We start from the raw sequence: 15,150 nt of genomic DNA, 5'->3' as shown, positions 1-15,150 counted from the left end.
AATTAAATTATTTTTATAAATATTTAAATTCTTTCATGAATAATAAAATTCGTTGCAGGAATTCAATTTAATAGTATAGGATAAGAAAGAAGTAAATATTTTTGATAAAAATTAGGAAAAAGTCAGGAAAATAAAATACAGAATGTAATTCTTGTTAGTTTTGTGAAGTGTCTAAAACGATTTTTTTTTGGTCGTCAAGTTTAATTTTTCGATAGCTGCTTTTTACTTTTTTTTTTTTTTTGGTTTGAAAGCTACTTTTTGCTATTTTTAAAAAATTTATTATCGAGTGCGAAGTCTGCTTTTTTCTCTCATTCTTTCTTCTTTTTCTTTTTTCTTTCTTCCGTTTCTTTCTTTCTTCATTTTTTCTTTCTTTCTTTTTTTAATTGTCCACATAAATATAATTTATAATTATTAATTATAAATAATTCTTTTACAATCGTATTATAAAGTTTATTTAGAAATCATTTCCTTACAAATTAAAAAGAAACTATTTTCATTACAGTTTTCGAAGTACATACACAAAAATTAAATGGTCCAATGAAAATCAGAAGAGGGGATTAAGAAAGGTTTAACTGACATGAAACCATCTCTCTCTCTTTCTCTCTCATAGTCAACGAGTAAAGAAGCTTAAAAGGGTTGTTTCCTCAAACCGTTTCAGTCTTTTGAATAATTAATTATCGTATTAACAACCCTCTTTTCTACCGTTACGTATACGATACACACAATTCGCATTTGAATAATTGACAGAATTACCTTAACTGCAAAAATAAAATGACTTAACGAGTTATTTTTAAAAATTTTCTTAATTAAAGAGACAACACTGCTAAAAATATTAGTATGGTAACGATTACCATAGCAATTTGTAAAAGATACTAAATCAACGCTTCTCATAGTAACGTTTGCCATATCAACTACAATCGCATATAAAAAAAAAAAATTGATCATCTTCTACAAAAAAAAAATTCAATTAAAATAAATAATAAAAATAAATTCCTCCTGTTGCAGATAACAATCTAATCTACCAGCAGCGCTACGCCTCAAATCGAAGCGAACGAGAGAGCAGAAGTTCGCCAACGACAATAAGTCGTCCGGACAGTGCATCGTCAGTGAATTCACAATGGCCATCGTCGCAAACAAATGCCGCGTCTGATAATTATCATTCGCGACGTCAGGAATGGTCGAGTGAAATTTACAATGCAAAACGAAGTTGCACACCAACGTGGACAGAACTCGGTGCACAATTGGAGCCAGCGGCTAATAATAATTCGCCATCCTCGTCATCATGGGAGCGACAGAGTGCATCGTGTTATTTGCAGAAGCAAAGAAATTCGCCATTGAATACAATAACGACGACGACAACAACAACAATGTCCTCCTCGTGGAGTAGTGATTATGCGAAAACTAATAATAAAAATGGACCACCATCGTCGTGGAGTGATGTCACCGTTGGTTATCAGCAGCAGCGAAGGGGTTCACTTCAGTTGTGGCAATTTTTGGTTGCTCTACTCGATGATCCGGCGAATGCTCCTTGTATCGCGTGGACCGGAAGGGGAATGGAGTTCAAATTGATTGAACCTGAAGAGGTAGAATTGAGATTTTAATTACGATTACCATAGCAATTGGTGTTATCAAAATAGTAATCATTACTATACCAACGGTTGCAATGATATGTTAACCATTACCATACTCTCTAAATTTGAATTAGTAAAAACTAAAAATGTTTACTAATTTGAATTAGTGACTGAATTTTTCCTTTTGAATTTGTAAATTTTACTAGTAAATAGTAATTTTTACTAATTAGTAATTAGTAGAAATAACTATTTATTAGCAAAATTTACTAATTCAAAAGCAAAAAGTCAGTCACTAATTCGAATCAGTAAACATTTTTAACTAATTGAAATTTATAGAGTACCAAACGGTTGCTATGGTAACAATTACCAAAGCAACCATTGCATTGTTATAGAAATGTTAACCATTATACAGTGTAGCAACAAAAATTTAAATTTATTTTTCTTTGACTTTTTCTTTATTTCCAAACAGAATTTTGACTTTTTCTCTAACCCTACAATGAAAAAAAAAAAGTATTTGATTCAAATAACTGATTACTTGACTATTATCAATTAAATATTTACTTGAATCAAATATAATATTTATTGGAGTCAATTAATAAATGCGGTATTTGAACTAATAATTTCAGTATTTGAAGCAAATATGAAGTGAATCATTTAATTGACTCCAATAAATATTATTTGATTTAATTAAATATTTAATTTATTTATTTATAATAGTAATCAAGTAATAGGTTATTTGAATCAAATAAATATTTTTCAGTGTAGAGAATATAATGATTCACTCTAAAAATGATTAGATACTGAGAAAAATGTTCTAATACATTTATTTACAAATTTCTGCAAAACAATAAAATTATTCAAAAACATCAATAGTTTTAATTAAAATAAATAATTAATTATTATTATTTTTCCATAGGAGTTAAGATTTTCAAAAATTTTAAATTCAAATCTTTTGAAATTCAATAATTTATTATATATTATTATAATATATTATTTATATATTATTATAAAAATAACCCAGTGATAAAATTATTATTTCATATAAGAATATTGTTACTCTAACTTCTTTGAAATTATTTTCATCATTTCAATTCAATTATTATTTTCTAGAATTTTTAACTAAAATTCGTTCTTAAAATCAATTATTTTTAATAATTTTTCAAAAATGATCTATGAGAATTTTCAAATCCGCATCTGTTAACTATTCAATTTTAGAAAATTTAGATTATTCGGAAATTCTTCAAATAAATATATGTTAGAAAATAAAAACTCGAAATAATTTCCAAAAACACTGAATTAAAATTTTTAAAAAATAAATTCTACAGAATTGTTAGTTAAAAGTATGAAAAATGTAAATTTTCACTCTTTAAATTTGAATTAGTAAAAATGTTTATTAATTTGAATTAGTGACTGACTTTTTGCTATTGAATTATTAAATTTTATTAATAAATAGTAATTTCTACTAATTTTGAAATCATTTAAAAATTAAATTATTTCTAAAAATTCATGCCATAAAGCTTTGAATATTCAATTATTATAAAAAATTTTAACATTTATATCAATTTTTAATAGAAAGTTCTATGAGAATCCAATTATTTAAATACAAAAATAAATAATTCATTGAATAATTGAATGTTTCTTAAAAATGGATTCTCATAAAGAATTTTATCAACAAATTCTTAAATAATTGAATTCTTTCAACTAATTTTATTAAAATTTTTTAGAATAATTACATTTTTCGAGAAAAAAATCCAAACTTTTTCAAAAAAATTAATTCTACAGAATTGTTTGGTTAAAATTAAAAGTAAGAAAAATTGGGCGATTTTCAATGATTTGAATTCGAAACCTTTTCAAAATTCAAATTATTTTAAATCAATTTTTATTAGAAAATTCTACAAGAATTAAATTATTTAAATATAAAAATAAATAATTTACTCAATAATTGAATGTTTTTTAAATTTTAATTTTTACGAAGAATTTTATTAACAACTTTTGAAAATAATTTCTTTCATTCTAAGGAATTTTATTAAAATTTATTATATTAAAGAATTTTATGACAATTTTTGAAAAGAATTGAAAACTTTTTGAAGAATTTAATTAAAATTTGTAAAAATAGTTGAAATTCTGAGAGGAATTTAAATGATAATTCATAAAAATAATTGTATTCGTGGGAAGAATTTGATTAAATTTCGTTTAAATAATTGAATTTAATCAAGAATTTTTATAAAATTTTGGACAATAATTTAATTCTTGAGAAGAATTTCACTATCTATTTAAAAACAAAATTTAATTCTTGACGAGAATTTTTAAAAAATTTTGAGAAATAATTTAATTTCTGCGAAGTATTTTATTACTTTCCAAAAGAATTGAATTCTTGTTATGTATTTTGATATTTACCAAATAATTAAATTTTGGAAAAGAATTATTTAAAATTCATTAAAATAATTGATTTTATCGAAGGAATTTTCTTGTTTATCAAGATAATTGAATTCTTTTGGAGAATTGTATAAAAATTTTTTTCAATAATTAAGGGAATTTGAACCATTATGACGTCACATATTTAGAACAAATGCTTTGGACAAACTGTGACGTCATAATGGTTCAAATGCCCTTAAATTTTTTGATAAATTTTATGAAAATGAAAAATATTAAAAATCATTGAATTGCGAAAAACTTTTCAAAATAATTGAAATTTTATTATTTACGTAAATAATTGAATTATTCGGAAGAATTTTATTAAAATCTTAAAGAATAATTGAATTATTTTTAAAAAAAATTTAATTAAAATTGTATTTAAAATAATTGATTTGTTTCGAACAATATTCTTAAAATATTTAAAAACAATTGAAACCCTGGGAAAAATTCTAATACTTTTGTAAATATTTGAATTCTTCCAAACAATTTTAAAGAAAATATTTTTTTAAATAATTGATTTTTTCGATGAATTTAAATTAAATTTTTAAGAATAATTACATTTTTTGAGCAATTCCTGTGAAATTGTATTAAAAAAAATTGAAATCCTGCGATGGATTTTATTATTTATGAAAATAATTGAATTTTTCAAAGAATTTTATTAAAACTTTCAAAAATAATTTAATTCCTGAGAATTTTATTAGAATTTTAAAAAATAATTGATTTTTTTGAAGATTTTTATAACTTTTAAAAATAATTGTATTTTTGTGTTAAATATTGATATTTATAAAAATAATTGAATTTTGCAAAGATTTTTATTAAAATTCCTAAAAATAATTGCATAAATAAATTGTGACAATTTTTTTAGGTTGCACGCAGATGGGGCGTTCAAAAGAACAGACCAGCAATGAACTATGACAAATTGAGTCGCTCATTGAGGTATTATTACGAGAAGGGAATAATGCAAAAGGTCGCGGGCGAAAGATACGTTTATAAATTCGTCTGCGATCCAGAGGCACTTTTTAATATGGCCTATGGCACCGGAAACACCCCATTAACCAGCGATATGCAAAACGGTTTGTCCAAGAGTCATGTGACAGGGGGAAAAGTTTCATCGGCCACTGATATTGTCGATTTGGGGAAGCATTCCGCCAGCGGCTACGGTGACGCCGTACTCGCCATGTACTCAAATACCGCTTCAGGTAATTTTAATTCTCTAAATCCAATTTTTACTGCACGAAGAAAAATATAAAGTAACTTTTACTACTTTAGAAGTAAATTTTGCTACGTTCGAAGTAAATTTTACTACGTTCAGAAAATATATTTTTAAAAATTAGTAAAATTTACTTCTAACGTAGCAAAATTAACTTCAAAAGTAGTAAAACTTACCAGAAATGATTAACCAGAAATTTTTTTCTATAATAAAAGTAGTAAAAGTTACTTTATTTATATAATAAAATTGTTCACGAAATTCTTCGCAAGAATTCAATTATTTTTATAAAAAATAAAATTCTTCTCAGAAATTTAATTATTTTCCCAAATAATAAAATTGTACACGAGAATTTAATTACTTAAGAAAAATTAAATAAAATTCTTTGCAAGAATTCAATTATTTTTATAAATAATAAAATTCTTCTCAGAAATTCAATTATTTTCCCAAATAAATTCAAATTCTTCACAATTATTCAATTATTTAAAAAGAATTAAATAAAATTTTTCGCAAAAATGCAATTATTTTTATAAATAATACAATTCTTGAAAATTATTCAATTATTTTCATAAATAATAAAATTCTTTTTAGAAATTCAATTATTTTTCTAAACATTGAAAAATTTTTTCTTAAATTTTTCACAATTATTCATTTTTTTAAAAAGAATTAAATAAAATTCTTCTCAAGAATTCAATTATTTTTATAAATAATACAATTCTTGAAAATTATTTAATTATTTTCATAAATAATAAAATTCTTCTCAGAAATTCAATTATTTTTCTAAACATTGAAAAATTTTTTCTTAAATTCTTCACAATTATTTAATTATTTAAAAAGAATTAAATAAAATTCTTCGCAAGAATTCAATTATTTTTATAAAAAATAAAATTCTTCTCCGAAATTCAATTATTTTCCCAAATAATAAAATTGTACACGAGAATTTAATTATTTAAGAAAAATTAAATAAAATTCTTTGCAAGAATTCAATTATTTTTATAAACACTAAAATTGTTTGCAGTAATTAAATTATTTTCCCAAATAAATTCAAATTCTTCACAATTATTCAATTATTTAAAAAGAATTAAATAAAATTTTTCGCAAAAATTCAAGTATTTTTATAAATAATACAATTCTTGAAAATTATTCAATTATTTTCATAAATAATAAAATTCTTCTCAGAAATTCAATTATTTTTTTTTTAATTTTAATAAATTTCTTCGCAAGAATTCAATTATTTTTAAAAATAATATAATTTTTCTCAGAAATTCAATTATTTTTTTTAAAATTGATAAATTCTTTCTTAACTTCTTCACAATTATTCAATTATTTTCCCAAATAATAAAATTGTTCACGAGAATTCAGTTATTTAGGAAAATTAAATAAAATTCTTCGCAAGAATTCAATTATTTTCATAAATAATATAATTCTTCTCAGAAATTCAGTTATTTTTTTTAAAATTGATAAATTCTTCACAATTATTTAATTATTTTCCCAAATAAATTCCAATTCTTCACAATTATTCAATTATTTAAAAAGATTTAAATAAAATTCTTCGCAATAAATCAATTATTTTCCCAAATAAATTCAAATTCTTCATGAGAATTCAATTATTTAAAAAAAATTAATTAAAATTCCTGGTAAGAATTTAATTATTTTTATAAATAATAAAATTCTTTTGAGAAATTCTAATATTTTTTAAGAAATTGATAAATTCCTTATAAGAATTAAATTTTGAGAATCATTTTATTATTCAATATATTATTTATTTTTATATTTAAATAGTTGAATTCCAGTTGAACTTTTTAAAAAAAAATTGATTTACAAATGAATTTCAGTTGAATTTTTAGTTAATAATTGAATATTAAAAGCGAAATAGTATCAATTTTTTTTAGAAATAACTAAATTTTAAAAGATTATTAAATTGAAATCGTTGAAAATTTTAATTGCTGTAAAACTATAATAACATTTGAATTTTTACTTTGAAAAATTATTAACTTATTTTCTTAATTCCTGTGAACAATTTAAATTAAATTTTAATAAATAATTTTAGTTGTTTACGTTTAAAAATTACTTTTAAATACAATTGTATTTTTTAGAATAAAAATTTAGAAAAGAATTGAATTTTTCAAAAATTTAGAGCAGGATTAGAATGAAAATAAATATTTTTGATTTAAATCAGGAAACAGTCAGGGAAATACTGAGTCAAATTTTTGTGATTCGACTAAAACAATTTTTCTTTTTTAAAATTAATTTTCGATAGCTACTTTTGCTACTTTTATAGTAAAACATTTCTGATAACTTTTACTACTTTCGGAGTATATTTTGCTACGTTCAAAGTAAATTTTACTACCTTCAAAGAAAATATTTGTAAAAATTAGTAAAATTTACTTCGAACGTAGCAAAATTAACTCCAAAAGTAGTAAAAGTTACCAGAAATGATTAACCAGAAATTTTTTTCTATAAAAGTAGTAAAAGTTACTTTATATTATTCTCCATGTGGAAAATAACTATTTGTAAAATAACTGTTCGTAAAAAAAACTAAACGTAAAATTTTATTTGTAAAAAACTATTAGTAAAAAACTATTCCTAAAAAACTATTGTTAATAAGAAAAAAAAATGTTTTCCAGTTTATGGACAATCGAGTCTCCACCATTTGCATCAATATTTGGGCAGTAATGAGGGTTTCAAAACACCCCCAACTCGTTATCATTCACATTATGCCCAGCAGTATGCGAACAATCATCATCATCATCACCATCATCACCATCATCATCCAACGTCATCGGCGTACACTGAGACATTTTTAAATTATGGATTGGGAATTTCGGCGCACGAATTTCCTCTTGATGCAAGAACACAGGAATTATCATCGTCATCATCGTCGTCGTCAGCATCAAGACCAGTTTATACCATTGACTCGTGTGAAAGTACAGAGAGAGATCATGACTCAACATCAGTGGCAACGGCAACATATCATGGCTTACAGAGATCTCAAATATCGACCAATATTGTCAGTTCTCAAACACCCCTAATAGAGGGTAGTGCCAGTTCGAAAATTGAACAAACACCCTACACATGCCTCGGCGTTGGAAGCTGTGTATGTTAAAGAGAAAAAAAAAAGAATTCAGTAAGAAAAATAATCTACATATATTATGAATATATATTTTGTCCATAACAATCTAAATTTAACAATTAATCGATTTTTTTTACAACAAATCAATTTTCTCTCGGGGTAAATTTTTTCTATTTTAAATTTCAGGCTTCGTACTCATCTACTAAAACCTACTATTTTAATATTTCTTTACTATTAATTAATTAATATTAATATTAATAATTAAATTAATATTAATTAATTAATATTAATATTAATTAATTAATATTAATATTAATAATTAAATTAATATTAATTAATTAATATTAATATTAATTAATTAATATTAATATTAATAATTAAATTAATATTAATTAATTAATATTAATATTAATAATTAAATTAATTTTAATTAATTAATTATTATTTTTTCAAAGTTATCACTTGGTCACTATTTAATATATGATTAATATATTAATTGATTGATAATTATTAATCATATATCAATTAATTATTATTAATTTGCTACTATTTGGATAATTTTTTATATTTACGACACTAAAAGCGACTTTTTTTCTTTATTTTTCGATGAAATTTGCATCACTTAAAATTCGCTAATATAGTTGAAACAAAAACAAATTATAAAAATTGTAATAAAATTTTTTAAAACGATTCAATTATTCTCAAAAACTTTTCGAAAATCAATGATTTTCAATATCAATACAATTCTAATAAAATTCCAGAAAAGATTTTTAATAAAATTCTTTGCAAATATTTCAATTATTTTAAAATTAATACAATTTTTAAAGAAATTGAATTACTTAAAATATTTCATAAAATTTTGAGAAAAAAATCAATTTTGAAATCTTTTTATAAAATTCTATAACGCAAGAATTCAATTATTTTCACAAGCAAGAATATTTTTTACAAAAATTCAATTATTTATATAAAAATTTAAATAATAAAATTATACAGACAAGAATACAATTATTTTCGCATAAATAATAAAATTCTTTACAAGAATTCAATTTTATTTTCCCAAATACTTAAATTTTTTCATGAGAATTCAAATATTTATAAAAGAATTAAAGAAATTCATCGAAAGAATTTAATTATTTGTATAAATAATAAAATTCTTCTCAGAAATTCAATTATTTTTTAAAAAATTGTTAAATTCTTTTTTAAATTCTTCACAATTATTCAATTATTTTATCAAATAATAAAATTGTTCACGAGAATTTAATTATTTAAAAAAAATAAATAAAATTCTTCTCAGATATTCAATTATTTTTTTAAAAATTGATAAATATTTTCTTAGACTCTTCACAATTATTCAATTATTTTCCCGAATAATAAAATAATTTACGAAAATTCAATGATTTTCATAAATGATAAAATTCTTCTGAGAAATTCAATTATTTTTTAAAAAATTGTTAAATTCTTTCTTAAATTCTTCACAATTATTCAATTATTTTATCAAATAATCAAATTGTTCACGAGAATTTAATTATTTTATCAAATAATAAAATTGTTCACGAGAATTTAATTATTTAAAAAAAATAAATAAAATTCTTCTCAGAAATTCAATTATTTTTTTAAAAAATTGTTAATTTCTTCCTTAAATTCTTCACAATTATTCAATTATTTCCCAAATAATAAAATTATTCACGAGAATTCAATTATATTTTCTCAAATAATATAATTTTTCAATTCAAATTTTTTCAATTAACAATTTTCAATTATTTGAAAAGAATTAAATAAAATTCTTCTCAAGAATTCAATTATTTTCATAAATAATAAAATTCTTCTCAAGAATTTAAATATTTTCATAAATAATAATATTCTTCTCATAAATTCTTTTTTTTTAAAAAATTGTTAAATTCTAACTTAAATTCTTCACAATTATTCAATTATTTTCCCAAATAATAAAATTATTCACGAGAATTCAATTATTTAAAAAGAATTAAATAAAATTCTTCGCAAAAATTCAATTATTTTTTTAAAAATTGATAAATTGTTTATAAGAATTAAATGTTGAGAAACATTCAATTATTCAATATAAATTATTTATTTTTGTATTTAAATAGTTGAATTTCAGTAAATTTTCTAATAAAAATTGGTTTAAAAAAGAATTTCAGTTTAAATTTTAGATAATAATTGAATATTTAAAGCGTAATTTTTTTTTTGAAATAATAAAATTAAGTTAAAAAAATTATTAAATTGAAATGGTTGAAAATTTTAATTGTTGTAAAACTGTAATATCATTTAAATTGTTACTTTGAAAAGTTATTAATTAATTTTTTTGATTCCTGTAAACAATTTAATTTTAATTTTATTAAATAATTTTATTTGTTTACTTGTAAAAATTACTTTTAAAGACAATTTTTTTTAAGGATAAAAATTTAGAAAACAATTGAATTTTTCAAAAATTTAGAGCAGGATTAGAATAAAAATAAATATTTTTGATTTAAATCACGAAACAGTCAGGGAAATACTGAATCAAATTTTTGTGAATCGACTAAAGCAATGTTTCTCTTATTTGTTAAAATTAATTTTTGATAGCTACTTTTTTTTACTACTTTTTTTATTATTCAAGCTACTTTCTGATATATTTTTAAAATTAATTATTTAGTGTTAAGTCTGAATTTAAGTATTTTAATTAAAATAATTTCTACTATTCAAAAAAATAGTATAATTATAGTTAAAATAATTTCCATTATTCAAAAAGTGTATGCAATCAAAATTAATGCTAAATTAAAAATTTAAAAAAAAATCTACTGATTTTAAAGAATTATTTTTAATTTAATAATTTATTTTTTTCTACTTTAAAAAAATTCAATACTATTGAAAGTTTGTTAATAATTTAAAATAATTAAAAATTATATAACAAACATTAGGAAAAAAATCTTAAGAACTTTTATTATCGGAATAGAGATTGTTAGTATTTTAAAATTCACAAAAATTATTTTATTATAAGTGGAAATTATTTTAATAATAACTATTAAAAATTTATTATTAATTATTAATAATAAATGGATCTACAAATATTTAATACTAAATAGTTAATAGTTAATATTTCCAAATATTACTAGAATGAAAAGAAATAATTAGATTGTTATGGAACAATAAAAAAAACTCAAAATAGTAAATTTGTTAAATATTGTTAATTGATAAATAATTACTTATATTTTGTTATTAAATCGTCTACATAGTTTTAATGATTTTACTCTCGAAAATTCAATATTGTGAATATTGCATAGATTGTATAATTTTTATTATTTATTGTCAAAAAAAAACGAAAAAATCTTTCGCTTTTTTCTATTTATAACTAATTTGTTACAAAAAGAAACAGAGAAATACTATTGTAGTAATAATCTATATAGTGCTTAATATCTAAAAGAAAGAAAAATATCTTTTTATTAATAAATTCGTTTGCAGTGTTTTTTAATTTCCTTTACACAATGTACATATAATTTGTCTCTTTTTTTTCTGTAAAAATTGTTTTAAAAAAATCCATTTCGATACAAATGTAATTTATTTATTATTATTTAAATTATAAATTAACACAATAATAATTAATTTATTAAATTTTTGTGAATTTAAATATCTTTTAGTTATTATATAATTAATGTAATCATTAATATTAATATTAATTAATATTAATGATTTTTATCAATTTTTAATTAAATATTAACTAAACTTACTTTATTGGTTAAAAGTTAAAATTCATAATTTTCTTCTTCGTAAAAATGATCTCAATTTAGTTAGAAAAAAAATAGAAGAAGCAAAAATTCTAGTCAAACGTCGTCCCAATTCCACTTGGAAGGGTTGTAAATTCTGTGTGGTTAATTAGATAGCGACTGTAATTTACATGTAAATAAAATAAATATCTCTGCTGTTGCAAATAATAAAAATAACAAGTCTTCATTTAATATCCATTTTAAATTACATTCCTCGCTAATTAAATAATTATTCGCAATAATTATTCAATTCTTTAATTATAATATTAATAGTATTAATAATATTACAATTAGCCAGTATTTAATCACCTACAGATTAGTTTTTTAATTCGTTTAATTGTTAATAATATTTTTAATACATTTTTTCATTTTTTTCTTCTTCCTTATTTTTTTCTTTTTCTTTTTTTTAAATTCTTATTCTGTTTTAATCTTTAATAATATAGTAAATTTTTAAATTTTCAATAATATTTCATTTCGTAATACATTTTTTAATAGTCTCGTAATTTTATTTTCATTAAGAAATTAAAACTTTTTATTTCTCTCTCCCCCTTTTTGTTTTCTTTTGTTATAATTATTTATAACAATTTTTTACAATTTTTTACAATTTTTTTTAAATGCCAATTAAATTTGTTCGACTATTGACATTATTTTTCATTCGTCCTGTTTTTTGTTCAACAGCGCATCGGCAAATAAATTTAAATACATGAATAATTAGACTGACGAGAATTATAATACAGATATAAATCCAAAATTCGGAGACATAATTTTTTGTTGTTGGAGTCTTGATTTTTGGAATATTCCAATATCTTTCGCCATTACAAAAATTCGTGTAGCATACTATCTTTTTTATTATCGCTGTTTCATTTAATTTCTTATCAATGTTTTTGTCGTGACAATCATAGGTTGTTAAGTGTCGATTGTTATCTAAATAAATTCAATCAAAATGAAATATGAAATTATTTTATTAAATGACTTAGAAAATAATATTCATCGTTCGACAAAATATAAATATATAAATATATTAAATATTTGTTTAAATGTTTAAATAAATTATTTAAGTAAATAAATTTTTTTCATCTAAATGAATTAAAAAAAATTTTCAACGGCTATTTTGTTTTTATTTAAAAAAAATCAATTTTCAAGTTTTTTATTTTTATTAATCACTTTTAATTAGTAATAACTTTTATTTCACTAGATAAATTAATTTTATTTTGTAAATAAATAAAAAAATAAATTGTAATAATTAATTCACTTATTTATTATTTCGTTAAATAAATTTTTTCCTTTCATTATTGTTAATAAATGAACTTTTTTTTTTATTTTTAACAACTGACCTTTAATTTTGAACTTCATGCAGCCGATGCTACAAGTGGCAGTTGTGTTTTCAGTGAGATTCTTGCAATTGGCTAATGAAACATTACCGAAAAAATCATCTGTAAAGTTTCCTGTGTGACACCTGAAACACCAAATGCTTTCACCTGTTGAGAAAAAAATTTCAGATAAAAACAATTTTTATCTGACTATTTTTTTCTTATTTAACTTTTAACTCTCAAAAATCTTTTCAAATATATTTCTTTTTTCTCACTTCCGAGTTTAATTTTTTTGAAAATTAATTAAATTAATTTAATTTAATTTTAATTATTAAGTTTAATAATTATGCGATTAATTTAATTAAAATTTTTAATTCAATTTAATTTTTAATTTATAATTTCTTTTTCACTGAAAATATTTTCAAATCTTTCTTTTCTTATTAATAATTAATATTCATTGAATTAATATTTATCCAATTCTTCTTTTTTGTTCTCATTTCTCAATTTAAATTTTTTTATCTTTGATTTCGTTTTGTATGTATTTTCTTTTGTTTCAAAATAGGTCATGTAGGAGAAATTTTCTTATTGTTTCTTTACTTTATTGATGACTATTTTTAAATATAAATTTACAATAATTATAATAGTAATTTATAATTTATGGCAATTTTTTTTTGTAGATGTAAATAATAAATTTATTACAATTTGCTCACTTGCTGTGACAAAAATGGCAAAAGTCACCAAAAATAAATCCAACTTCATTGTTTCGTTCTTGATTATTTCACACTGCGAGAGATAAAAGAAAATCATATCTTGTATATAAGAGAGAAATTTCGAAGAAGGGATGAAAGCATCATATATATAGAAATTAATCAACAAAATATTATCTCTCCTTAGTAATTGCATTAATAATTTATTTCGAAACGTGTATTTTCTTTTTCTCTGTTTAATGAAATGAAAAGTATTTTTTTCCATCCTATTTTGAAAGAAAAATAATAAAAAACAAATATTTTTTATTTATTTAAAAAAAATTTATATTCTTTTTTTTAATAATAATAATTTAATAGATAAATTTTATTTTCATTGTTATTGTGACTGGTTGCGTAATACCCTTAAAGTTAGGCAACCAGTTACCATCGAGAGTCAAACGTTCCATCATTTATTAGGCGCTTGAAAAGTCGATAAAATCAAAAACTGTAATACTTCATTTTCTATTGATAACTGCAAAAATTATCTTCTGGTGATAATAAACAATTTTTGCAATTTGTTATTTTATCGATAAATTGAAAAAATTATCCACCGATGTTAAGGGGATTTTAATAAACATTTTTCTCATGGTAATTGTTTATGATAAAATTATTTTATTTTGAATCTATTTATTTATTTTGAATAAATAAATTTATTGTAGTAAAATAAATTTTGAATTTATTTATTTTGAATGAATAAATTCATTATAGATAAATAAAATTATTTTGAACGAAAAAATTTATTGTTGATAAATAAATTTATTTTGAATGAATAAATTTATTTTGAATAATTAAATAATTTAATATTTAAATATTTTATACAATAAATAGAATAAAATAAATTTTTTTTATTAATTGTATAAATTTTCTATATAAAAAATTTTGATTAAATTTGTTAATTTGCTAAATTTTTAATTTAACAATTAAAAAATTTGAATTAACATACAAAATTTTTATAGTTTCTTTTTATTTTCTTTTATTTATTTATTTATTTATTTATTCTAGTTTTTGGGTTATTTGCTTAAAATTATTTATTTATTTATTCTTGTTTTTGGGTTAGTTGCTTAAAAATT

At 20.3% G+C, this 15,150-nt stretch overlaps 2 protein-coding genes across 2 annotated transcripts in view; one reads left to right on the top strand and one right to left on the bottom strand.

The window, feature by feature from the left end:
• The window catches only part of LOC122506048 (ETS translocation variant 4-like), a 49,600-nt gene extending 41,180 nt beyond the window's left edge, over nucleotides 1-8,420 (top strand). The window contains exons 7-9 of the mRNA XM_043618020.1: nucleotides 1,006-1,583; nucleotides 4,852-5,185; nucleotides 7,821-8,420. Coding sequence (XP_043473955.1) covers nucleotides 1,006-1,583; nucleotides 4,852-5,185; nucleotides 7,821-8,299 — 1,391 coding nt within the window. The 3' untranslated portion in view covers nucleotides 8,300-8,420. The remainder of the gene's footprint in view (nucleotides 1-1,005; nucleotides 1,584-4,851; nucleotides 5,186-7,820) is intronic.
• A 4,103-nt stretch (nucleotides 8,421-12,523) lies between these two features.
• On the bottom strand, nucleotides 12,524-14,132 carry LOC122506015. The gene is made up of 3 exons (XM_043617971.1): nucleotides 14,045-14,132; nucleotides 13,359-13,502; nucleotides 12,524-12,948 (listed from the first exon to the last, which is right to left on the bottom strand). The coding sequence occupies exons 1-3, from the start codon at nucleotides 14,091-14,093 to the stop codon at nucleotides 12,635-12,637; spliced, it is 507 nt and encodes a 168-aa protein (XP_043473906.1). The 5' UTR covers nucleotides 14,094-14,132; the 3' UTR covers nucleotides 12,524-12,634.
• Between the last annotated feature and the right edge of the window lie 1,018 nt (nucleotides 14,133-15,150).

Source organism: Leptopilina heterotoma, unplaced genomic scaffold, assembly GCF_015476425.1.
Source record: "Leptopilina heterotoma isolate Lh14 unplaced genomic scaffold, ASM1547642v1 Lhet_39, whole genome shotgun sequence".
NCBI classification, from domain to species: domain Eukaryota; kingdom Metazoa; phylum Arthropoda; class Insecta; order Hymenoptera; family Figitidae; genus Leptopilina; species Leptopilina heterotoma.
This window is presented reverse-complemented; position numbering and strand designations above follow the sequence as displayed.

Excerpts from the sequence above, each read along its gene's own strand:
- LOC122506015 (XM_043617971.1), bottom strand. The coding sequence starts at position 14,093 with ATGAAGTTGGATTTATTTTTGGTGACTTTTGCCATTTTTGTCACAGCA. Across the intron at positions 13,503-14,044 it reads TGCCATTTTTGTCACAGCAA|GTGAAAGCATTTGGTGTTTC; the intron begins GTGAGCAAATTG and ends TTTTCTCAACAG. Across the intron at positions 12,949-13,358 it reads CATGAAGTTCAAAATTAAAG|ATAACAATCGACACTTAACA; the intron begins GTCAGTTGTTAA and ends GAATTTATTTAG.